We start from the raw sequence: 27,661 nt of genomic DNA on the forward strand, positions 1-27,661 counted from the left end.
CAGGGGTTATATTTATAAGTAAAGCGTATGGAATTTTGAGTTCATATTACTTGTGATTGTCGTGTGGATCAGTGATCATAAGCTCTTGGATATATATGTTTGTCTCTATCCTGTGTCAATATACTTACTGTGGAGTACCTCACATACCTCTGACTAACTCGCTACTGTTGTCTTGTCCGATTTAAGCATTTTTATCGGATCAAAAAAATTGCACTGGAAATAATAGACACACCGGAGTCCTTTGTATGTCTCAGGTGTGTTGACACTTCTTCTCGCCGCGGTCTCACAGAGGAATTTTTAAAACCCAGTCGCGTTTGTCTTAACTGGGCCTGTTTTGTATTTAAATGATCTTCTTCATTGATTAGCGCTACTATTGTGAACAATTTAACACCGTGACAGCTTATTCAGTAAACTTTACCTATTCCCGGTGCTATCTCTTTTCGGAACTGTGCGTGCGCAGGGAGCCCTTACTGCCACGTTAGGACGAGCCTGTGTTTGGCCAATAAGATTGCTCAGGGATAAAAAGAGCGCGTTATCGTCACAGCTGGCTGGCTCGAGTGACAAAACATTTCGTTTGCATTAGAGTTAGTTATACAGGTGAGGATCGTACACCGGTGTGGATGTGTGGCTCACTGTGACACTATACCATACCAGCATGGCTGCCTCTCACCTTCTCATATGTTTCTGTGTGACGGCAGGAAAGAACGGAGAAGATCTGGGAGTGGACGAACAACAGATAGTCGTATTTGTATCTCTTCTTTTCGATGTGACCAATTGTAAGGTATGTTACCTGTGTATTTTGTTTGATAAAACTTTACAGAATATGCCTCAAGTGTTGTGTGGCTATTTATAAACACCCTCATCCGGTTGAACACGGTGACAGTAGTATCTAGTTTTTGATAACACGTTTCCCTTCAATAGAGGACCCTATCGATAACTTTGGCTACTTGTATTCTTGTTTTAAATGTGCACATATGGTAGCGCTTAATTTGCCCCTGCCACGTTTTGTTGTTTTGCAGCGGTACACGCACGTTACTCAATGTTGACAAATTTTCACCTGTGTGTTTACGCCTGTATATTTGGGAGGGGTGTAACTTAACCAACTATTTGTAACTATACACGTGTATTCAAGTAAATAAATATCCTGGCTAAATATCCACATATCTACCTGCTGATTAAAACTTTTGAAAGTTTTACAACACGTAATTAATTTCGTACCTGTCAGCGTTTGACCTCAGTGTTAATGTCGGGCTACTGTATATGTATATACATCCACACAGAGTAAATTAGCGCTTCTGTATACGTTTTTATGTTTATATATCATACATGTTTTACATGTATTATGTTTTACCTGTGTTAATTAACATTGTTTACCTGTATTAATAAATAGGTAGTCGCCGTCCAGCATCAGTATGTCCGACCACAGCCAACAGAACTTTCAGAAACCGTCCTTACTGAGGAATGTAAATTGGAGACGGGTCTAGATGAGGATGTAATTAAGAACTCCCAGCCCCTCGAACACGTTCTCGATGAGGTAAGACCTTATGTGAACTCCACACGATGTAGGCCCATTAATTTCTATCCACTACCATCCATAGTAAATACATTATACCATACACCAGTGACACACATCAAATTGAACGCACCATAAAATGGATTACGCTTTTCAGGAGCTGGAAAGTTGGACAAATGTAAAGAATAGATGTTAAAAGTTTCCTGCATCTCATAGAATATGTTAAGCTTATAAATTCTTGCTACATTTGCGAAACTTTCTTAATTTGATATAAATTGTTACGCATGGACAGACTCTTTAATAATCGAGAAGCATACAAATTAACAGATATGTAATAAGCAATTTGGAGCAATCCCAATTATTTTCTCACTTGTAAGGTCCACTCCCCAAACTAAACTTCCGATAGTCCAGTTGACTTGACCACACTAACCAGTAACGCATGTCTTAAAGATAGGAATTTGATCAGCGGACCTTGAAAATAAATATTATTGTAAGATCTAAGGAGCATTACTAGTATTAACTCAGTATAATGTTTGTCGCCTGTAAAATGTTAAACTTGGTCACGCCCACATGTGATAGTGTTGTTATGATTCATACATACATATATCTACTTCATATATTTTACTCTTATTCTGGGCGGAAAAAATGGAATATGTATATTTGTTGTATAGATCGATGCTGATATTTTCTATTGAGCATACTTCACAAAAGCATTGTACACTTAATGGTGACACTTTAAAAAAAATACACCAATTTGTCAACAGTTTGGATTTAGTCTATTCATCAGTAAGCAACATAATTTTATTATAAAATTGGTCTGTTGTAAACTTTGAAGTTTTAAACGCCGAGGCAGATGTTTTGAAAATGACAATAGGTTTAACGGTAAGCTGACAATGCTATAGCCATTTGTAAACAGCTGTTGCAGCGACTGTCCACGTGTTCGCGAGGAGACAAGCGCTGTAATATTAATACGATATATAATACAATTCACGATTCCAACCCTCAACCTGTTACCTCTCTCGTATCGATTTTTCTCCTTGTAATTCTAAACTTTCCGCATATCATAACCTTAATCCTGTGGAAATGATGAAATAAGATTTTTAGGTTGTAAATATGACCAAAAACGGTAACAATATATTGCTTCCCTTATGGATGTAATGCTATATGCTTTTGTTAACTTTTACCGTTCTATTTACCGTTAAAGTGTAATGACAGCTGTAGGAAAATATCACGGTTTGTTTGTTTTTCGTTCAGTAACATGCATATATCTTATGAATTACTGCTTATTTATATTTTTCGTAAAATTTTACAATTTTATTCCCGAGAAGACATATTGGGACTTGAGAGGGTCAGATGATCATGGCTTGTTTATGTTTTCCGTTAAATCCTCTGCTGTGCCAGAAGTCTATAACCTGCTTGTCTGCCATTGTCACATAGGGGATTATCCTAGCCAGGGACTTATAACATACGGTCATATTATCTAATCTCTCCTCGACACACGAACATGTGCCTTCTCCCGTAGTTATACGGTTAGACCACGAATAAATGAAAACTCCGAACGAGGATTTTAAACAAAATGGATAAGATAAGAATCGCCGTGTCAAACATGGTGGTGATGTAATGTCTTCAACTCTACCCGTGTTTCTAAACAGCTGTTCGTAAGAGTTAGCATTACCCCAGATGTAACGTACCCAAACTAATCCATTGTTTTTACTGACAGAAGTAGGGGAAGGGTAATGTGTAGTTGGTCGACTGTGTGTGACTTTGGCTTATCGGGACATCTGACTGTACCAACGAGTGTTACTTCTCACACTTAAGTTACATACCATGTGAACAACACAATATGACAGCCTTACTAAGATATACCTGTAAACCCGTGTAATCGTCAAGAATTCTGAAAAGGAAAATGCTATGCCATTTATAATTTATGACCCACATCCTAAAAAATGCACCCTTTCCCTTAAAGAATCATCCTCCACCTACCAATAGACACTGAGTTTATAAGTGAATGAACGTTGATCTACTCGATACACAGTGAAGTTAAAGACTGGCAATGTTGTTCCCATACTTAAACTGTTTATTGAACGAAAATAATTACCCAGAGGCCACATACCGTGAATTTACACAGACAAATGCTGGCAAGGGTAGGACATGGTTGATAGCTTCTGGTGACGTTTTAAAAGTTTGTATTATATGCGATATATCTCAATTACTGAAAGACACGGGGCTATACGTGTAAAGTCTTTCAACACCACAATTCGGGTTAGAAAGGGCCACCATATGAAGGGGGATATAGTAGAGGGAGGGGACTTAAAAAGGGGATAAGGCGGAGGATGACGCGGTGAAAGGGGAATTCATTACAATGGGGATAAAGGGATAATAAAATCGCAAAAGGTATTGAGCAAGTAACAAGCAACATAACCTTCAACCGTGTCTATTACCTGTCCTTTGAAATATTAAATATATTTTCTATTATATTTTGTTATTTTGTTTCCTTTTATAGTTCGAAAGATTCCTATCTGCCAAGGGAGTGCATCCGGAAAACGGTGGGAAGTCGTTTTGTCTGTTGACTGACGGACAGTCACATTTGCGTCAGTGCCTACACCCAGAGGCCAGCAATAAAAACGTTACCATTCCAAGTTATTTTAACAAATTCTTCGATCTACGGAAACAGTTCAGGAAGTTTTACAAAACGGACAATATACACAACATCAAATCGATGATAGACTGTATCCTTTATAACAAATGATGTGATAATTCTGTGTCTTTTTGGAATATATTGTCAGGTAAGTATGTATCTGCTAACCGTGTTAAACTAATTATTAGTGACCATACCTGGGTTAGCCATCTGTCATAATGTCCATCTGTTGTGCAAAGAATGACCTCTTGACCGAAAATAGTCATGCTTTACCTGTATCTATTATTGATACATTGACGTAAGAGACATGCAAACCACGCATATTAATTATGATTAATCGTATGGGTTATTACCATATATAAAACATTATTTGATATTCATAAATGCAATTGTCCCAAAATAGAAGCTTATGTCTATAATCTAATTTAGCAAACCACGACATATAAATTGCTTTCATACTAAAATATAGCATGTTGATCACGAAAGCTACACAGGTCGAAATGAACTCTCTCGGAATGCTTTAATTTAGAGCGAAGTAATGGAAACCTTTTGTCCGCGAGAAACCTACTCCCAAAACGAACCAGCGCGATTGTTGAAGACACGATCAAACGTTGATAACATTGTAGTCTGATAATGCTGGGTGTTACTTTGAAATATTTTCATTTTAAAACAAGTTTGTTGTGACTGACATAAGCGTTTTAAAGTCAAAGATACTTGTGTTTCCTCTTTTGCTTTACCTTAGAGCGACAAAACTTTAAATTTGAAAACGAGAAATATAGTTGTCGTCTGCTTCTGTCAAAATCTGTGACGTCACAATATTTGACAGCAAAGTGTAATACATGATCATTTAGAAAAAAGTGACCGACGGGATACATTCTACGTGAAATTTATTAACTGGAAAAGCTACTCATAAAGATATTTTAGAGTTGCCTTTGGTAAATATCATTGTTATAATGTGTACTTTAATTCTTCCTCAGCGCGTTAGTTCGTGGGCCCATTGAGCAGAAGGACTTCCGAACAAATGACATTGAATTGTATAATTGTTGTGTAGTTGATAGCTTAAGTGAAGGTGTAAGTTTCATGTCGTTTTTTCTCTGTATGCTTTTTAAAGCTGTAAATTTTGTATAAAATCAAAACAAGGCATAAGGACAGAAACATCGAAAATGTATTCAAGATATTTATTAATAAACTGTAGATTTGAAATACACTGAAGACATGTAGCATGATATGAAAAAATATGACAGCTTAAGGGATTGGTCTAGACCACAAGACATTACTCACATGTACACAAAAACCATCTACTCGAAAATAAATGTCATATGTCCCTCATTTACTAAATAAGCCGTTTATAGGTGTATGGTTTTCCTATTATAAATGAGTAATAAAAATGCGGAATAATAACAAACTTGTCACAATACACCGGTAACTGGATTAGAACTCGCCTAATGAAAGCGAGTGTATTTTAAAGTTCTGTAGCAGAATATATACTTATCTTAGTGTTTGTTCAGTGCGGATTAACTTTCAAAAGAGACAAACTAAATGAAAAATGGTTCCTTCAAACTGCCAAAGGGGTTGTCGACTACGCTCCTGACATGTTTAAACTGTAGATTATAAATTGAGACTTTCTAATGAACTTATAACTTGATGTTACCGTCTATAATCACCCTGGACGTCGGTAAATGGACTCGAATAACAAAAAGCGTAAGCGAACGGACAAAGAGGCCCATCGCCGCCACGATATACCCTTATTGAACAATGTTTCACAAATTGTGTACAGACATTTTTAATTTACAAGGTTAAAATTTTAAATAGCCCACATACATACTGGTTTTCATAACATTCAGCGGTAACTCTGTGGGCTGGTTTACACAGCAAGCGACATTCTTCTGCTGTCAGGCTTAAGCCCGGAGTTTATCGGTCGGGTAGATGTACCCCAAAGTGCCGGGTCATGTATTCTGGTACTGAGGACCTGTGGTCATTGTTATAAATCTCTATTACGTGACGTTTCCCGGTCCTCTCGTCATATTTGACTCTCTCCCCCCTCCCCTCCCCCATCCCCACCGCTTTCTCCATTACGGATCTGTCCCCCGACACTCGTACTCGAGTGTTGTGTTATTGGAAAACTCTTACACCCAACACATGCTCGATACCTCGCCGTAGTAATTCCTGGAGGACAGAGGTGTTACCAGGTTTTAGGAGGCTCAGTATTTTAATCGTCTGCTAGATCAAAAACATAGCCGATCTGTATCTTATTACCATTCTGCTTTATTATATTTCGTTTATAAAATTGTCATGACGTGACATAAAAAGAAAACAGGATTTCAAAATTAATACAAACGTATGAAAGGTGCATACGTTCAGCATAATTAATTAAAACACCTATTGCCTATTTAAATACCTCGAGTCACCCGCCAAATATTTACATTTTATACTGTGTTTACCGTTGCGAAAACGCAATTAACTCAGACAAATTAGGGACTTGACATATCTTTAATTTGTCTTCACTGTCATGTCGTCGACTATATTGAGTGAAGTGTGATTCTGCTATTTTATTGACCGTGTTTGCTACTTTTAACTGTCGAGGGGCTGTTAGATGACTAATATCTAGACTGATAAGTTCATTGGTGCGAGTCCGTACAGTTAACATATCATTACTTCTCCTCTTTGTTTTGGGTAAGAAGACGTAATTCCATCCCATTCACCCTTTCGTTAAATGGAGTGGCCGATGATTATACATTTTTCATATTTTAGCTGAGCGATATTTGCTGACATTAGATAGGTTAAGATAGCGACGGAGCACCAAGAGTTGACGAATGTCAAAGTCATTTCGAGTACTACACTAGTAAAACCCCTAAATAACCATGACCGTTCTAAAATTGATGTTGCTAACCACAACTTTGTTCACGAAAACAAATGCTGTAAGTATTCCGACAGCGTATTTGCTAGAGTGTAGTATATGACACATCCCCGACTGCTTCCTTGAGTGTAACGAACGCTTGACGTTGCCCTCCCCAATTCCTGGTCTCCCCATATGTTAACAAGACGTTTGTCTGGTTTGTAACATGCTGTATTGAAAGCATGTCAAGCTTAACTTTGTAGGGCTTCTTCTGATCTACTTCTATTTTTGATAATATCTACCATACTAATTGCAAAGCCATCATGCACTCTGAGCAATTCAGCTAGCCTGTGCTTGTCCCTCTGTTGCAATTTGTAGACCAAATGCAAAAGAGATATTAATTATACATTTCTAATGCGATTAGACACAATATGATAACAGCCTGTTTTGTTTTTCCTGGTGTTGAACTGAGCATTAAACATCCAGACCGCTTTATAACCTGCACGTTATGTTGTTGCCGCCCGAACAGGTAGAAAGAACGGTACACTAGTTTAATGTATAAGGGCCCGAGGCGATGTTTCGGCGGACAGTGATGGATGGGGCAGAATTCGGGGACTTTCGCCATGGAGCATTTCCCGACCCGGGGCTAAAAGTGACTAGCATATATACAGGAGGTGTTATAATGTACAATTGTAAATACGACTGTATATATCTTATTTTCAATTAGCACATTCACGCATAAAATCCGAATTCCTCTGGAATGTGTAATGGTGTGTAAACTGTACAAATAGTGACTACCGCTAACTAATACCATGTATCTCGAGACGTACATTTTTACTTTTGCTCTTTATTTCTCCCCAATCGAATCAAATCTATATATCTGAGAAACACTTAATGTAGAAAACACTATAACAAGGTAACACCGCCCAAAAATATAGAGAGAGTCCATTGCCGAAATTGTTTTTTTGTAAAGCTGCAAAATTATTTACGAACACTCTCCAGAAACATTCTATTTTAGAGGTCATGCTCATATAGTTCTCTACTCACAATTAAATAATGAGAACTTTTGATTATCACTTGTAACTACATTCTGGACGTTAGTTTTATGACAATCTAATTAAAATCTTAAGAGCTTATTTAATTGAGTCCATTGAAATTAGAAAAAACTTTAAACACCAAACACCCCAGGAAATATGTTATTTAGGATATTTAATTAGTCTATATATCATCTTTACTGTAAATAAGTAGCATTCCTCTAAATGATCTGATACAAGGCCAAATCACCCATAACTTATTGGTCCTATAGTATAGTGTAATTCTATGTGTTGCCCGTTTCTGTAATTGCTCGGAGAGCTAAGAATTTAACCAGTGTGGTTGCCCATTTGCAGAGCAATGTTATAATACTGTATATGTCACCAACATGAAGAACGCGTTTTTTTATCCACTAATTACCGCGAGGGGTGACTGAAAGTCATTTTAAACCAAAGCTATGATCTGTAGCGTATGACACAAACCAGAGCCGTATAATGTCCCCAATCTCCGTGGATGGGACATTCTGAAATATTTTCACTTTCAGCGATACGATCGAATCTCTGTTTAATGTGTTCATTCACATGGAACACTGCTACAGGTTCTTGTCGTTCACACACGGGTAACATTTACGGGTAGATACTAAGTCAAAACTCAACCGCGATCAGCGTAATTTGTAGCGATGTGCCCTACTTATACTAAAAGCATTAGGCGTTTGACGAGAAAAACATGGCGTATAAAGCATCCGAACTGAAAATCGGTAGCCGACCAAACGTTTGCTTTTCTACAACAATCCACGCCTTTATGATTTGTAATTGAATTTATTTAAACTTGAAATTACATCTATTTTTTAACAATAATTTTAACCTTCTGACATATAAATATGCTCAAGGTAGAAATATAATTTATGTTCAATGTCAAGAGTTTAGAACTGATATTTTCTTACCCCTATCTACAATGTGGATTTAATGTCAGATAAGAACCCGTCTCGGGCATTTTATGGGATATCGTAAGCACCCATAGGGCACATATCGATAAAGATCAATAATGGACTGATTGATTTTTCGGACAGGTAAGATCACAGGCTGTAAGACATATGGAGTGCGGATCAAGTGTGTTTCTTTCACCTGTCAAAGTAGGGCTAAAATTTCGCGTGATGTGTCTAGCTGTAGGATCCAGCCAGTCAACGCTCTATCCCCGAGCGTTGTGATAAAACCACGTATCAGCAAACAGCCTTGTCTTCAGTAAAATATATACAGCGATGAACAAGTGTGCATAAAGTAAATCTTCAAACAAGATGTAGAGAAACTATCTCCGATCTCAGGAAAATAGCTTACGACTACAATGGGTAGTTAAAGCCATCATACATATAGAAGAGTTTTAGGGGCGTGTATATTTGTAAAGGGAGAGAAAACTAGACAGATTGTCATCAGATGTACAAAAAGATATTTATGTATAGTGTATTAGAGGAAGAAAAAACTAAATAGAAAACTAGGTAGATTATCATCACAAATATATAAAGTATATTAATTAGATTCAGTAGAAATCAGATAGAAAGTTATGAGGAATTCCATCACAAGTAGATTTATTGTGCTGTAGATTTAATATAAAAAATAATCTGTTATCTTCTAAAACATCACATGGATCTTTAGAACGACAAGAAAGGCAAAGCGGACATTTTGATACCACAGCCTGAATTCAAAGGAGTTGGGAATAACTGAGAACATCTTACGGGACAGGTTGTTAAGAAAAACACAAAATCATAAAGCTAGAAGCTATTCTGGACCAGAGAGTTGTTGATTTGTGGTGGGGTAAATAAGTTAGAATGGATGGGTTCGTGTTTGGTAGGTGGGTAGGATAGATTAACTTAATTGGACAGTGTTATATAACGAGGTCCGTACATTAACAATAGCGCAGTGTTGTAAGACATCGTCTCCTGCTAAAGGTACACCACAGCGACATTAATGCGGGCCCCTCACAAGCAGATTAGCATAACATTCACTGATACCACGTTTATTGGTCGTAAAGAATGTCGCCAGTTTTTAAAAGATAATGTAATTGTATATATTTTATAGAATGTTTAATACAGCAAGTAGGACGATTTGTTAACGTTGGACACAAGTAAGAATTCATTTCTGACATTAATTGCGATGGAGAATCCTTTCATGTATAGAGGTAAAAAAGTGAATCCGGAATATTTCTGTGTGTGGCTTTTTCTGAGGATGTCAACAGTCTGTGAAGGTATCTGTGGTGCCTTCTGGTAAATTGTGATGGGTAAACACATGTTTGTGTCCCACGCCAGTTTTTGGAATGTGTAAATTTACAGCAACATTAGAATTATATTAAATATCATGTTCGCGTCTTACGCTTCCGGCGGTTGCGCAAGGGGGTCATTCTATGAGAATAAATTATTAAGATTTTGTTTGCAAATTGTAAGGTTTTATGCTATATTATTACAACGATGTAAACATACCACGTAGAATACTATTATTCTAGTATCTGGTAATATAGCATCACTGATAACACTAGAGATTTATCCACAGTACAATTAGAAAAGCTAAATGGGTTTAAATGTGCTCTTTTTATAAAATTTAAATAAATCTTTATTGGAACGTTGTGCAATGATTTATTGCTTGTATAAACATTCTTAAAACATGGCATATGCTTTGAATATTGTGCCAGTTGCATCTTGTTACAGTCTTCTTTTAAGTTACTTTTGTTTTAATTTTTTAGCAAATCTGAAACCATTGCCAAAAGATTTAGATTCATTGACATTAGACCCTTACTCCTCTTCCGAAACACAACGGTCACACCAGTGACTCCAATGTCCGACCCAAACATGTCTGTATTATCCCCATAACAATGCAATTGTCACCTAGTTCGGCCACTGACCAGAGGTGACCACTACGATAATTGACCAGCAAGGCTTATTCTACTCGCCAATGTGATAAAACGTTGTGTATAGAGATTGACAACTGTAGCAAACGTCCATGAAACATTTCCCGGCCAGGTAAACAGTGATACTATTGTGGGAGAGTAACACCAACTAACCTTTCACTGTCCCTTAGATCGGCCTCAGTGATAACTAATGACTTTATGATGACGTAGATAGGGCATTTGCCGTTATCTCGTGCCTCCGAGACAAAACGGTAGGTCATATGTATACAAGGGTAATTAACCATCACACCTAGCTAGGGGGCGCTGTCATCTGGCCTCCGAACTGTCCGTGTGTCCGTATTCGACGCCAGTGTGGTAGTCTTTCGCAGATAAGGATTTTTTTTCGTAATTCAGACGTATATATCTAATTAACTGGTTGATATATATTTTTTTCTAAATTAAGTATATGTATGTCAGATAAATACTGTCTGTTACAATATAGTCAGGTTACCAAGGTTTGTAACATTATCATGTCTCTCCTGCATAATTTTAGGATAAAACACAAAACAAATATAGAAAGAGCCGAAAACTAGATATTACATCTATTCTAGTTTCCTTGTTACCTTTTTGCGACTTTATGAAGGCAATAAAGCTCTTTGTTTCTAATATAAGATAGCAAATGATATTATACTCGAACTTATCCCATCGAATAACAGTTAAATTGCCGTCATGTTAATGTCTCGCATAACTCATTTGAATTCATCACGTCTTCGAATGATCTTGTAAAAAAAAAACTATGGCAAATTTGTCAAAACAAAGCCTTCTTAAATGACAAACGGATTTGATCTATCGCGCTTTAATGCAAGTTTAAGTAGAACAGATCTGTCTACGCCCCTATTGTTTATAGACTATTTGAAGTTGTTACGACATAAACATATTTTTTCTAGGATTCATTACACTTAGATTGCATACGTCACTTCAACTTACTCGTTTGTACTTCGATATTTGCTTCGAAATAACGAAAAATCTACGCAATAAAAATTATGTACAGTGTAATATCAGTTTTGAAATTGATTGTTTTAAATATGTTGATTAACATTTGTTTTCATGACTACGATTAGATACATAAATTTAATAGGTAAGAACCGCTTGTCGTCAGTGAGAAATGCTATCCGGTTTTTTCCTACGTCTTCATGTAACTCGCATTGTACACATGTGTACGATTAACATTCGGGACCACCGTACCGAGAAAATAGGCCCACCCTCCAGACAACGGTTATGTCACATGTGTTGGAACAAGATAGTTGATGGCGATGAAAAAGTTCCACCTTTCTTAGATTTTCAGTTTATGTACGTCTCTCAGATTGTATCTGCTGAAAGCGTTTGAAAATTGAGACTAACTAGGTCAGAGGAAATGAGACAGCATTTATCAAGTCTTGTTAAACAGGCGGATTGGTAGTGCCTAAAGTTCCAAATAAGGATAATGCCTTACATGTTTAGCATATTACATATCATTGGCCATCTGGGTCAGAATCATAGTGCCTGCTGGTCCTTATCGTGGAGATCAAATAGTTGCAGTTTATCAATGTCATCAACACTTTGCATTATGCATCCCCATTGACAAGTATGCAACGTTTCACATAGATATTAGAAACTTCACATGCATTACTCTCGTCACTGCCGAGAGTACGCAGGTGCTGATTCAGATATTTCAACCAGTCGTTTTTTTAAAACTATTTGATTACAATTCAACTTCGTTGTACTTTGAGTTTGAACGACAAAGCAACTCTTGAAGTACACATACCAATAGTTATACAGTTATCTAGGATACCTTCTGCGTTAAGATAAAAAAAAATGCCTTATAGATCTTTGTTTATAATGTAAGCAAGTAATTTACTCAATTTCTTTAGTGTTTTGTATTCATATTTGTCTACGATACTTTTATTGAAAATAAAGATGCATTCTGCAGATAATTAAGATAATTCACTGACCAAGAATCTAAACTAAATTGAATATAACAAATAATAAAATAATAACCGCCGGGTTCGTAATGTTTTCATTCAACAGATTTCATTTTAAGTCGGCTATGTCTTTTTTTAAACCCATTACTATCCTTGACCCACTGCCTCAGATTTAGGATTACAGGAAGATCATTCAGTAGAATATGGCGTCCGTCAAGTTCAGGAAATGGCCGGTATAGTGCAACGACTCATCAACGATGGTAAGTTCACCCCATGTTCTTATAATACACTATATAGGAAAGAAAACAGTGAGGAAGGATGGCACATTGATGGTATAAGTGCACAAAACAAACGAACACTTCATATGTAGGCCTATAATACAGTAACAACATAATGACCCTATTGGCCTCTTTTTTATCAGTTGTTTTCCTCCTTTAACACGTTAAGTTCTCATTTAGTATTACAAGTCTCCACTGCCAACTTATAAAACTCACACGTGACAAGAATTGGGTTCAGTGTAGAAGTGTCGGTGTGCAATTATGTGGAAAATGAAACTTAATTAAACATACGAATGTAGATGAAAGAATAATATTTAGAAATGGAATTGTGTTATGTATTTGTACAAGGCCTTAAGCAATGCCCATTTCCTAGGTAAATATATATCCGATTAGGAGTATTACATGTAGGTTTAGTATTCCGGAATTGTCCAGGGACCGAATTATACCTGAGTAGTAAATTCACCTGTCACAACAAATGTGGGATCATTTCTCTCGCCGGGATTATCTTAGACAGGGTCATTCTCTTTAGTTTCATGCTTTGTAGTTTTCTGACAGATCAGGGGCTTTACGGCCTTACACAGGTAGAGCAGAAAGAAAACTTTCATCAAGTTTATACAAATGATTGGAAGGAATTTATCCAGAACCCGTTCTTGCTGAAACAGTGTTCTGCTATGTACACACCTCAATGCGCTTCAGTTGAAATTATAACTTGATATCAGAGAGGTTTTGAACTAGATTCGTAATGCTAAATTGTCCTTGCTCAGATATGATATGCTAGTACATTTTTGGTAATTAAGGATTTCTCTTCTTATTTTTTTTCTTCGGCAATCGTTTTTTCCGTGTATATATGGTAAACTTTGCGAAGCCAGTTTTCATAATACACGGAGTTACTTCTATAAATGTTTAAAATGTGAATTTGTTTAAATCATCATTCTCATGTCAGTAGCAAAACATCAATAATCTAGCCCCGAGATCTAGTGTTGAGTTGTAACAAGTTGTGTACATAAATGTGTTCATTTAACACATTACTTAACACGCGATATACATCAGCATACAGCAGAAATATTTAAACACTGGTGAGAAATCATTAGCCATCAGTGATACTTATCACAATATATATACCAAACACGGCAATCCTAGACACATCTCAAAGACATTGTGGTCCAATAGTATGGACTGCCCGTCCATTGTCCACAGGTATTGTTTGTCGGTAACAGACATTCCTCTATTGTTGAATGTTCATAGAGAGGATATATTGAAGACAATAGCCTTGCTAATGTGGCGCTACAGATATGAACTTCCCGAGTAAATTTCATCTACAGATATTGATACCTTGATGTCCTATTTCGATCCGATATATTGATAGCAAGGTATTGTAACGGTTCCTTGTGATGTTTCTGAACTTGGTATAAAAGGTGTCGACATATATGCTGTTACGCATGATTGCTACGCTGTCGAAGACAAAAGAATATTGTAGCTAGGAGCACGATAACAGAAGGTGTTAAACTAATCTTGGAACTGATCATCGGTCCGGAACGTAAACTTGCTACATGTTGCTTCTTGTTTTATTTTACTAAATCATTATAACAAGTTTGTTTTTATTTTTTCTTAAAAGACTTAAAACAAGTTTATTTTTATTTCTTTCCTAAGATATTCATACTTACTTGGTTATAATATATGCTTAGATTGAAAAATTCTTACGAGGTTGATATTTATTTTCTAACATTGTCACGAAGAAGCATGACCTCTACGTTTTTGTTGTAACAATTTTTTTTTGATGGTTTTAAAAATTTTCTTCCATAGAATGATTTTGACTATTTTTGTTAATTAAGTTTATCATTTTAATAGTGACGATAGTTAAGGGGTTAATTTTTTCTTCTTAATTACTAAGTAGCGTATCCACCGTGGTCATCTGTACGTCCAAATTGATTATGGAATAAATTCACTAATGTTATGTAGTTTGGTTATTTTTTTTTGGTATTTGCATAATGTTTACATTATAATATAATATAATATAATGTATATAAGCTATTCTTTAAATAATTATTTAGATATTAAGCATACTTTCAAAAATTAATGATATCGGGTAGAAACATAGATTTCATCGGTTCATGCATTCATCATATATTAGCTGAATGTTGTATGACCATACGAAATTGATTAATCCAAATTAATATTTCAATAAATATATGTATATGGCATTATCGCTATACCGAATTTCATTAACCTTTTCAGGTCATACATTTGTGGATCCCGACGTAATTAATGAAAGGCTAGAACCAGGAATATGGTGAGTTATCAGGTCTTATCAAAATTTGAAGTTATATTGTCATATTTCATCGAAATAAGAAATTGCTCCATGGCAACACGTGGCAAGTCAGAAGTGCGAATATGCTGCACGCTTTGTAAAGGAAATAATTAATTGGTTAATTAAACGCAGTCTGAAGTGAAGGAACACTGGTATTGTTCCAAGATGTGTGACAAAGCCCTTCAGCCAAGAGGTTGGCCATTTGTTATATCCACACGTTTTATTGATACAGTGCAGTTAATGCATGTTACGAGTCAACCGGTCAATACATCGTATATAGTTTTATCCGCTTACTGACGAGAATATGCCAGTGACTCATATCGAAAGATGGCGACATCTTGTACAGACCAGATGTTACATCAACCCATATTGTGTACTTTTACTTCATAACTAGTAGACCAATAGGATTTGCTAATGGGCAATTGTTATAAAAAGAAGTATAAATAAAACGTAGTATACATACATGAAAGTTTATATGTAACAGAAACTTTCTACAATGAAAACTATGAAAATAAAGAAATTACTAGTTTGCTAATTTTAATGATCTATATGAAACGCTTAGAATATTATTTTTTTTATGTTTGGTTTTAAAAGAGAAAATGCCTGCGGTTGGTTTCAGCCGACTTTATGCATGCTGGTGATAATGTTGATAGGTTAGCATGATAATGACATTTCACTTCTATAGCTATTCTAGAAATCATTCACAAAATATCTTCAAAGACATTTGCCCTCGTTATAATGTAAGTTTATTTTTGCATACTTTTTTAGGATGTTAGAAATAAATAAAACTGTCTATTGATAATAACCGAGGCAGAGAATATAAATTACGACCGAATATACATGGTGGCTACGCTTTTGAATTCGTTAGTGTAATTAAATAATATTTTCTATAGTTATATAAATTTCATTACGATAGGACAAACGTAAAATAGGGTAATATTTCAAACATTTAAGTGTTTTATTCATAAACGATTGTGTGTGTTGTTTAGCTCTAAGTCTGACATTGTCGACGATAACTCGGTTGTGCGAGCACGTGGTTTACCTTGGCAGTCGTCGGACCAAGATATTGCTCGGTTCTTCAAAGGACTCAATATAGCCAAGTAAGTTTTAAGTGATCAAGCCATTTAATGAAACTAGCATTATGCATATTGTCGAGTCATTTCCTGCTCTTTTTAGAGACACATACAAAATTTTACTAGAGATAATTATGAGAAATATTTTTTATATATATTCTTTCTGCTACACATATGTCGTTTATTTCAAGACATTAAGATAATAACGAACGCTTTATATTAAAACCTTTCAAATGATAGAATTTTGTAAACAATTTATTTTGTAAACCAATAAAATCTGTGTTTGAAAATAATATGTGTTATGTGTTTATCAGGGGAGGCGTGGCCCTATGTCTCAGCCCTCAGGGAAGGAGGAATGGAGAAGCCCTAGTCAGATTCCAGGATGGAGAACACAGGGACCTGGCCCTGAAAAGACATAAACACCACATAGGCCAGAGATACATTGAAGTCTACAAGGCATCAGGCAAAGACTTCGTAGATGTAGCAGGAGGTATGTTCATTAATATTCATTTATGATGGTATCTTCTACTAACGTATATTTTAATGTAAATATGTGATGTAACTTAGTTATAATCACACATAAAACATTCATATTAACATACATCGATACATACAGTTTCAGTCACATTACAATATTTATGGTGAAACAAGGATAAGAGCTGGAGTAAATATACTCATTACATTTTCGTGTGCTTCTTATTCGAGTTTATTTGATTGTATATACCGGGTACTTGTTCGCAAGATAATTTTGAGGGTGTCTTAAGATCAAGAGTCCAGTTCTCGAGATACTGAATTGAGTGCTTTACTAAAACGTCTACCAGACGCTGTAGTTATATTTTGAATTTTGTTTGTTTAGGAAGTAACACTGAAGCTCAAGCTTTCCTGTCACGTGGTGGACAAGTCATCATACGCATGCGTGGACTTCCATTCACATCAACTTCACAACAAGTGGTAGGTCACCCGGTACAGTGGTAATGGGAACTAACACTAAAATCTCTGCATGTACAGCTGTACAACGATATCTACAATTTATAACTTACTGTTCAAATAAAGATAATTCGTTCGTATTGTAAAAGACATGCGCGATAGTCGCCTCTTTGCTTGTAAGCAATGGTCAGACGATACCGAAAAAACTATATATCATATTTGAAATTTAAAATATGCCAATAGAATACGATCATATTGTTCTATCAAGATTTGACGCCATTGTCTGGCTGATGCTAGGAGCTTGGAGGGTTTTCGATTTGTTACAAAGGAGAGTTTCTTGTTTTCTGGTATTTGGGGTTGGTAGATCTAGTGTGATACGAAATGTTAACCTAAACAAACGAACTTGCTGCGTTTTTTCAGTTTGAAGGCATAGTACCTAAGCTATGCATTAGTGTGCGCTAAGGTAAGTAAGCAAATACAGCAGGTCGTGGTTAGGGTTTCTGAGTGTGGAAGGGGTAGGGTTTGGACGGGTTGGTGCCAAACTGTGGAGTCGGATACAAATTTGGTGTTAGTGACTGGGCCGACGGTATATTGCAAGTTTTACAGAGGTGCGGGGCGACAAAGGTTGCTGGCTCAGTATAATACTTGGAATCTCCACGTAGTTGTGGGGATGGTGAACATATACTTATTGTAATATTGTGGGCAAATAGGTCACTCTCATAATTATCTTTCAATTCATGTATCTTACCCTCTCAAGAGTATCTCAAAATGAACTGATATTGTCAACTGATAAGAGAAAACAAATGTTTAGTGTGATTACGATCACAGTAGAAAAGCACAATACCATTCACTTTATTTAGTCACATGGTCACGTATATCACCTTGGTGATAAGACATTTGGACAGGTGAGAGGTTCTAACATCCATAGATCTCTACAGTGTGTACCCTAGTTTATGTGCGGACATGTCAAACAAGCACAGTCAGTCGTGGCCAATAGCATCATTTATATTCAGTTATCGTAATTATGTAAAGCGATATATTGTATACAATTGTTAGTTGTTCTTAATGTATTTATGTATTCCATATATCACTTTAACGTATGTCATAACGTTATGTAGATTTAGTACAGATACTTTAATAATATGAATTAATGACTAGTACTAATTAGAATAGTAGATAAAATAATATAAGAATACATGAATAATTATGTTTGAATTTTAGAACATACATAAGTAAATAGTAGATAGGTTTATATTATAGAAAACTTAAGAATTATAGTGACAGTTCGAATCATTAAAATATGCATATGAGAAATGTTATAGATTGAGAGTGATGTGAATAGCGTAGTGATAGAATCAGTGATATTTATCGTATTGTTGTATATATAGAATGTAGTGGTAATTATAAAGAGTCATGATTACATCATCGTCTGCGAAGAGTGTAGTCCCATTCTTTACATTGGTCACATGTCATTGAATATCCGTTAATATGCAGTTTACACCCTATTAACACATTCTAATTCAGTTGCTACAAATCCTAATTTATAAAAAAAAAAATATGTATATATTTTCTAAGATTTGTTGAATTTATATAAGAATTTTAGAATTTTTCCAAATGGTTTTGTTATAAAAATAAAATTGAAAATTCTGACACTTAAAAGAAGAGTTCATTTTGAGATATCTCCATAACGACTTACGACAGAGAAGAATTTACAACGGTATCGGGTTATTGGAGTGCTTTTTACTGCATGAGGGTACAGAGGTACGTAAAATTATCAACCGCTGTTGCTATTATATGTCTTTGCGCTTACAGCTAGAATTCTTTGCAAGAGAACCCAATCCGTGCACCGTGCTGGACGGCGAGGAGGGCATTCTTTTTGTACACTACCCAGATGGCCGATCGACAGGAGACGCCTTTGTGCTGCTGGCCTCCGAGGACGAGGCTTGCAATGCCCTTAAAAAGCACAGGGAGATTATGGGAACCCGCTACATAGAACTTTTCAAAAGCACAACAGCGGAAGTACAACAGGTACTAATCATATAGTGGGCAAACATTGTACAGGAATTCGCGAAGAGTGATAATAGTAAATGAGAAATGTTGGTAATCAATGTCTGCGATAAAATGCATTGGAAATTAATTCGTATTATTAAAAGCATTATTGTCCTCACTAAGTTTATGCTGCTTTTGACGAGTGTCTTTAATGCCTTACTAAAACAGTTCTTTTCGATATTGACAACCAAATGTACAAATTGGACATCAAAATGATATAAAAATCTAGGTTGAGTTTTTAACATTTGTTTTATATATAAACTATTATTGTAAAGGATAAGGAGAAAACTGAATTTAAGCAGATGTCCTTTGCTAACACAAATGAGTCAAGACATTCTACTTGCATGCATATATTACTAACAATACAGAGGTGAATGTTTACACTTCGAGAAAATTGTTCCATCCCATCCTCGTTTTATCCGAAGATATCACTTTTTGTTAAATCTCGTTAAAGCTCTCTGTTTAAAGTAACTATACGAAAGACGGTTCAATGTAAGATCTAGAAATGTTGAAATGACATAAATAGCTTTATTCAAACCATTAATAATAACTTATGTTAATGTAATAAAGTCGTATATGATAATATCTTACCTGCAAGCCTATGTATATGTTCAAGGTTCTAGAAAGTAACAACTCTTGCTCTACAATCACTTTGAAGAGCGGAGTTAGTGTAGTTCAAAAGTTCAAGAATAATTTATTTTATTAGCAATATAGTAATTTAATCATATGACACGAATTACTAAGTGATGGCACTGGAAGCATACATACTTCTGACTCGTCTCACGGGTATGCTAAAATCTGCACAAACTTGTCAGTTTAAATTTGTATTGTCAAGAAAGACATCTTATGTAATACTTTAGTAAACAGTTATTTTCATCTTTAATCCCGCTTGTCTATATTTTTATCATTCTTACGTTTTGCATATCATCTTGTTCTCTGTATATAGATTTGCATATTATATCTAGATAGTGACAGCGTGAGATGTACATGTGTGTGATTAAGAAGTAATGAGGCTCGTAAATTTGTTAACGTTGGTGTCAGCTGCGTGGCAGTTTTATGTTGCCTCTCCCCACATTCATCGTATATAATTAAAAGAGGCAAATGCCCGAGGATTATGCATCTTTATGGAATCGTGTAAAATATATATCCAGATATTTGATCGGGCGTGAAAGTTGAAAGTTTACATCTGCCGCATATCTTGATAATTTCGAAAGATAACACAAATAAAACTCTTACCTATGTGTACACGTAGTTTATAATATCTACTACATCTTTGATTAAATCATTCGTGTTTTTTTGCATCGCTCTCTCGCAAATAAAATATGCAACACAATAAAAGTATTCCACAGAACTAAAATGCCTGTGTACATCACTAGGTTTCTTAATGTTTCGAGCAGCTGGAAAGAAATGCCAGAATTTCAGAATACATAATCACTTTTGGATAAGGTTTTAATCCAACTGTCATTAAAAATCATTCACATTTTGATATCCAGGTTCTGAACCGCAGCATGGACCCCCGTAATCCCGAACCACTTGAGACGCAGTTGCCCCCTCTGATAGCACAAATTCCACAACAGGCGACGCTGCCATACATTCCACAGAATCTGATCACGAGCGGCACAAAGAGAGATTGTGTGCGTCTGCGCAATCTACCAAGCGTTGCCCAAGTGACAGATATTTTGAATTTTCTGGGAGAATTTTCACAATTTATTGTATACCAAGGAGTCCACATGGTATATACAGCTCAGGTACAGATGGCTATTTAACGTTTCTTTCTGATAAAACACTGTGTAAAAGTACAGTTTTGAAATTATCCATCACACATATTCCATCAAAGAAAACACAATAAATTTTTTGTTATATAATTTAGTATCATATATGGACAAAGCTGAAGATAAGAAATGGATGTTTTGTTTGTCCTTAAACTCCTCTAACATGCATACAGTACCTAACTTTGTAACACTATTTCTTCCAGGGAGAACCTTCAGGTGAAGCCTTTATTCAGATGGACTCTGAAGAGGCGGCGCAGTTAACAACGTTGAACAGGTACAAGAAGGCTATGATCTTTGGCCAGAAAAAGAGAATAATAGACGTAATTCAGTGCTCTGGTGAAGACATGAACCTTGTTTTGACCAGTGGTATTAGCAGTTTTCCTCCAGCTATCCAACAGACCACTATTCCCCAACAACCACCGACCCAACTCGTTCAACGCCAGATCATATCGTCAGCCATACGTAAGTGTCGTTCATTATCCATTGTTTCATAGAGAATTCTTGTATAATGTATTTCATAAAAGAAAAAAATGTATATATTGTCATACACCATTTGCAAATAAAGTTTGGTGAAAGTTATAATAAGTCTGTCTTTTGAAGTCTTATAACATTTAAATTTTATATTAGATTATAACATATTTAGATGAATAGTGTATAATTCTTGAAAGTATTTTTGCTTTGTTTTGATTGGAATAATTGGTTTTTTGTAGATCCTGCTGGCCCGACCATGATTCCAACTTCGGCGTTGTCCGCACTTACCACACCTACGCTGCCATATGCCCACTTGCCACAGCCGTTTCCGGCGACATTTCCACCAGCGACCGTGAGCCCGATGCCTCCACGCCCGGCGTATTACCCGCCGATAATTTACTGGTACCCTAGTCCTCCTATCTCTCCACAGACTATAGTTTCACACACAGGGCCATGTCCTGTCGTCTTGCGAGGCCTTCCTTTTAACACATCCATGCAAGATTTAATGACATTCTTCAATGGCTTTCCAGAGGTACGTCATAGTTCTCCTCCTCCCGGTCAAGATTTACTTTCGATTTCGGAATCTGAAATAAAATGATTTCATTGAAAAATGTTTAACTTCGAAATTCAAATACATTTTCATCTAATGAACATCTTGATGTTTAAGAAAATGTTTGTAAAATTTGTAAGTCAGTATTTCAACAGGACCGCCCCAAACATAGGAGAGTAATGACAGACGTCTTGTATGTGTTTGTGTGTTTATCGACTACTTTACACTGCTGTTTATCGGCTATTTTACACTGCTGTTCATCAACTACTTTTCACAGCTTCTAGTTAGACGAATTTCTATAACACTGTTCATCTCTTAACCGTCTTAAGTCTTTTCTATCCATTTTACTCAGTACTCACTTACTAATAAACACTACTGCGCTATATTCACTCACAGGCTTATTGTCTTCAACATGTTTTAAGTTTTTCTGAAGCTTTGTTGAAGTGTCTTTGAAACAGTATACTTTTGCTATTAGACTATTGTCTACTGTATTGCTGTCCGGTTATTTTCTCAGATTAAAACTTATGTAATTTCCTTTAAAACAACAAATTAAAAAATAATAGTTAATTTGCCTTTAGCTCGCAATTTTCGATGCAAATTTTCTGGACTATTTGAGCTGAGCAATATTCCATGGAACTAACCATTGATACGATATTTTGAAAAAAAAATGGTTATATTTACAAAATAATATGTTAGCAGTTAGAGACTCTTAGTTAGTAGAACACAAGTTGCAAAGACACTTCTGACTCACTTATTTCTGTATATGATTGTAATGTATTCACTAAGCTGGGAATATTCTAACGATTGAATATATGTGCATATTAACATATCATATTAGGGCCAGATTTCATATACTATTCATGGATATGATAACTTTGCTAGCATTTAGACGTTTATCGAGTTTTTCCTGAAGATAACATGGAATGCATCATTATTATTTGATTATACATACAGATATTGGAATCAAACTTTTTTAATGTAACAAATGAATAATCATAAAACGAGAAATAATTTGATGCAAATTTCATTTGATCAATTTGAATAGCAACTTAAAAATATTTCAATTAAACTGTATTTCGTTTTAATGTTATATTCCTACATGATTATAATCTTTTATAATACATGTAGTACTCTTTATGATGGAGGAAACAATCACTACCAATCTACATTTTAATTACTTTATTGCTTGTTATCTTTAGAATTTTCTTCCAAACTGTTTTCTTATCTAAATCGTACTGACCTTTTGTTGATGTTGTTTGTAGGTAACCCCTGAAAGTATACAGCTCCAGGTCCTACCAGACGGCAGACCCAATGGGGAGGCCGTCGTGACATTCATGACACGTAGTGAAGCAGAACGTGCAATAATTCAACTAAATAAAAACACAATTGGAAATTGTGTCATAGATTTGTTTCTCGTGTGATGATGGCAGTGCATTCGGACGTTACTTCAGCAAAATGGAAGATTTGGAAGCATTTTCATTGACATCTTATAATTGGAGTGCCTGTGATGTTAAATGACATTGACGTATGTGTGTGCATGTGTGTGATTATGTAAATATATGTGTAGAGATGAGTTTATGTATTAATGTACTGTGATGAATGAAGATACCATTATAATTGGAATCATACGATATTCCAAAAGCCAAACAGCTCAAGCGAGTCACTATCTTGCCATGTCTCACAAACGTGGTCAAAATGTACCAGCCATGATTTTTTTCAGAGCGTAAATATAAATTTAGCAAGTGTGTAAATAAAAATTCAGAGAATATCTAATTAAGAAACGATCTTCCGTTTTGTTTCCTTTTTCATCATACATCGAATAATTGTAGTTGTTACACATTTGTGCCTTGATTATTCAAATAAAACATTTTTTGAAAAATATATTCTTCTTTAAATAAATAGATACCTCCTGAACGAGAAGTAAAATCATGTCAATAGCTTGATAAATAATATGTATTCAAAAGTGTTGTGAATTGTTTCAACATTTTGTAGGTCGACACCGAAAACACCAATTTTCTTGGAATATCGACATAGAAACTTCAAGTTACTGGGGGTTTCCATAGTTCCCTCGAAAATTAACGCATATTTGTATCAAGGCTGTGTACAGAAGTGGCATTTGATGACAACTGTGAGCCGGTAGAATTTAGATTTGTAGTTTTTAACCTATTTAGTAGACTTTTAATAAGCACCTGTAAGTGCCTTGCTTTTTTCTCTCTTTTTCATTTGTAGTTCTGAAATCGAGAATTTTCATGAATATAACGGTTTGTACATATCATACCATGACATTGTTTTATGTGACATTTAAATCTTATTGTTGTTTTATCGCCCGATAGAAAGACATTTTTGTGTCGTTGTTATTTTTTGTGAATTTATATGCGTTTAATTTTTCTTGTTTTTATTGTATAGATTTTTTCAGTATAATTTCTAAGTATGTAAAACTTTAATGGTTCATTTGCCGAAATATTCAAATAGATATTATACATGTGCAAAATACTTTCGATGGTTGTCATAACTAGTAGGACACCAAGATGAAAGAAAATTTAGATAAATATAATCAAATGTGATTTCTAGTCACTGATTTTAAATATCACCTCTCCGAAAATATTGTACGATTAAACTACATGTATGTAATGTAGATCTGATAAAACTTCAGGAAGAATGACGTGGCGGTAAAAAATATAAATGACATGTTATATATTGTTAGTGATTGTATTTATTGATGATATCGTGAAGAATAAGTGCTAGGTGTCGAAAGCTAGATGTATTTTTTGAACTCATTCTGATTGGTTTTTAATCATTGACCATGACAACTAGAGTTACTGGTTTGCAATTAATATTACTATGCAAATTAGCTGGTTGGACGCGAATTGGCTGAATGACTGTAAAATAACAATATGATTGGATGTAAAAGGTTAATTACCATGCAGAATCTCTTATTTAGATAATTGAAAATCTCTATTATTTTTATGTAGGTTATTTGTACTGCAATAATATGAACCAATCAAATTCACCAGTTGTGTTTCGTCAGTGATGAAATCAGATTAATCTGTTCAGGAAGAAAATATATATTTCATGTTAATTATTATTGAATATTATATATTATAGAATCTCACTGTGGATGTGAGAGGAATGTGTCTTAATGGTTTCAATATTGTTGATAATTATTTGTACATAATATGTATATTATCATTTATGATATAACACGTTACATTGTATGTCAATATGCACATGATACATATGAACGATTTTACATTCCCATTTTGTGTATATGTCGGTCTTTATCAATAGCTACATTCCTATAGTAATGCCTGTACTTTGTGCAATAATGTATGTTCAAACACGTGACCTAATACTTATCAGAAGCATGGCTACTTCCATTAAAATTTTCTTTTCGTTCGGATTATTTCTGAATTGATATTCTTCCTTGAAAAAAATAAAATTTGTTTACATAAAAACTTTCGAGTATGTTTCTAAGAAAATGTTTTATGAAAATCATGAAAACAATTTTAGTCTGATGACAAAATACCATTGTCCTGTACCATGTGATTGACAGCTGGATTGTTTTAGGTCACGTGGTTTGTGATCCCCCAGTGAAATGTAGTGGAACCGCTATGTGTAAATTGTGACACTAACAGTTTTGTGGTTACGTGGTACATTGGTTGCTGGTGAGCGGTTTGGCATGCTGATGTGGTTGTTGTGCACACGTGTATGAGGGTACCATAAAGGGACCAAAAAGGATTGTTTAGCTAAGACTGAAATTTAAACAAAAAATTCAAAAAACATACAGTTACTTTGACATAAAAACTGTTTACAAAAAGTTTTCAATGAATCATTCATACTTGGAAATCATGAAAAGAAAACGGAAAGAAAACAACAAACTTATTTTCGCTATCACAGTGTCCCTCTATGGAACCCCCGAATTTATGTTGATTAGGTTGTGACGGGATAATGAAGAAGATGACAATTAACAAAATCATTCCGAGTTTTTCATACAAAGGGTATTTTTGAAACGTTCACTCTTTTTTCAGGATTACGTCTACGCATTTCATCTGATGAAAAATCATTAATGTAATACCATGTTTATATTTGTTGATAAATTTTGATGTAGATACTTATATTATCATATATATAAATACATACTAGCATATAGCTTAGAAATTTACATATAAAATGGCAATAAACATTCTAGTTTGCATTATTGGTGGTGGTTGCCGGGTTTTGGTGATTGGTGAAGGCTTCAGCTTTGTTTTCTATCACTTTAGAAAACTGCGCATCACATGGTCAGTATGACGTAATCATTCGTGTTCATGAAATAACGCATATCTTGCTTACGTCACTGAATTTGCATATCAATAATAACTGGACCGGTCTTGCTCTAAAGATTGTAGGGTTTGGGACTAATATTTAAATTTTATTGCGTAGTAGTTTTACCTTGCGGTTTGGGTAAAGATTATATTTTCGTTTTGAATTAATCTGTGATAGCATTATTAATTTACGTTTTATCAATGTTTTCTAAGAAATTTTAATTTATTTAACTTCAATTTTATTCCTAGACCAGCATTACTGAAGAGACGAATACTCTTTTGTTATGATATTTTATTTTGTTTTTTAATTTATTATAAATTAAAAAAAAAAGATATACGGAAAAAACTTTGTGATGCGCAATTTTCGAATTACCCTACTGAGGAAGAGACGGCGTTCACGACGTTCAATAGAGGTGAAGGCTAGACAGATGATATGGAGCTGTCCATACCGATATCCGTGTTTTATCTCGTAAAACCCTGAAATGTGATATAGAATATATATGCATATATTCTATTTTTGCTTTTACAAGATGCAAGATGGTTAAAGCTGTTGTGTGCCATATAATTTTTATTCTAAAACGCCAAATACTCAACATTGACGCAGGACCTGAAAGGCCATGATTAGTCACGTGGCCGCTGATTCAAGTCTCCAGAATCATACCAGTGCATTTGTCTCGACTGGGCTTTCCGGTCAGTCTTGTCAGCCATAGGCCATCTTGCTAGGTAGAGTGTCCCTGTGCAATACAATCTTACTGCTGACGTGGATTCTTCAGGGTCATTCGGGCGCATGCTGCTGATCTAACTAGTCAAATCGAAACGATATCATTCCATTCACAATTTGCATGTGTTTTAAATTATTTATTCAAACATATCACTTTTTAAAATGTTGCTTTATTTTTTTTCTTTCCTGACTTTTAATCAAGAAAAGACATATCCTCGTTTATTGCGACAGAAAATGTTTACGAGCTGTGTTCACGTATTGTGTTCAGTCAAGGGAAGACTTTGTTGAAAATGTATCTTAGTTATTTTGATTAATAAATTCTATTTCAAAGTATACACTATAAAACAACTTCCG

General features: G+C 35.1%; 1 protein-coding gene across 2 annotated transcripts; it reads left to right on the top strand.

Annotated features, from left to right (window-relative positions):
* The first annotated feature begins 412 nt into the window (after positions 1-412).
* LOC138315457 (RNA-binding protein fusilli-like) lies at positions 413-27,655 on the top strand. 2 transcript variants are annotated; one of them, XM_069256496.1, is made up of 13 exons: positions 413-781; positions 1,391-1,534; positions 4,017-4,242; positions 13,025-13,114; positions 15,368-15,422; positions 16,430-16,540; positions 16,828-17,003; positions 17,370-17,464; positions 19,253-19,468; positions 20,983-21,237; positions 21,465-21,723; positions 21,972-22,264; positions 23,545-27,655. In XM_069256496.1, exons 1-13 carry the CDS (start codon positions 656-658, stop codon positions 23,701-23,703), a joined length of 2,205 nt encoding a protein of 734 aa, XP_069112597.1. In that variant the 5' UTR covers positions 413-655; the 3' UTR covers positions 23,704-27,655. The 2 variants fall into 2 exon arrangements, with proteins under 2 accessions (XP_069112597.1, XP_069112598.1); XM_069256497.1 differs by having other exon boundaries at positions 464-781; positions 21,972-22,134; positions 23,545-23,683.
* Positions 27,656-27,661: the final 6 nt, after the last annotated feature.

The sequence above is a fragment of the Argopecten irradians genome, chromosome 2 (assembly GCF_041381155.1).
Source record: "Argopecten irradians isolate NY chromosome 2, Ai_NY, whole genome shotgun sequence".
In the NCBI taxonomy this organism is placed as follows: Eukaryota; Metazoa; Mollusca; class Bivalvia; order Pectinida; family Pectinidae; genus Argopecten; species Argopecten irradians.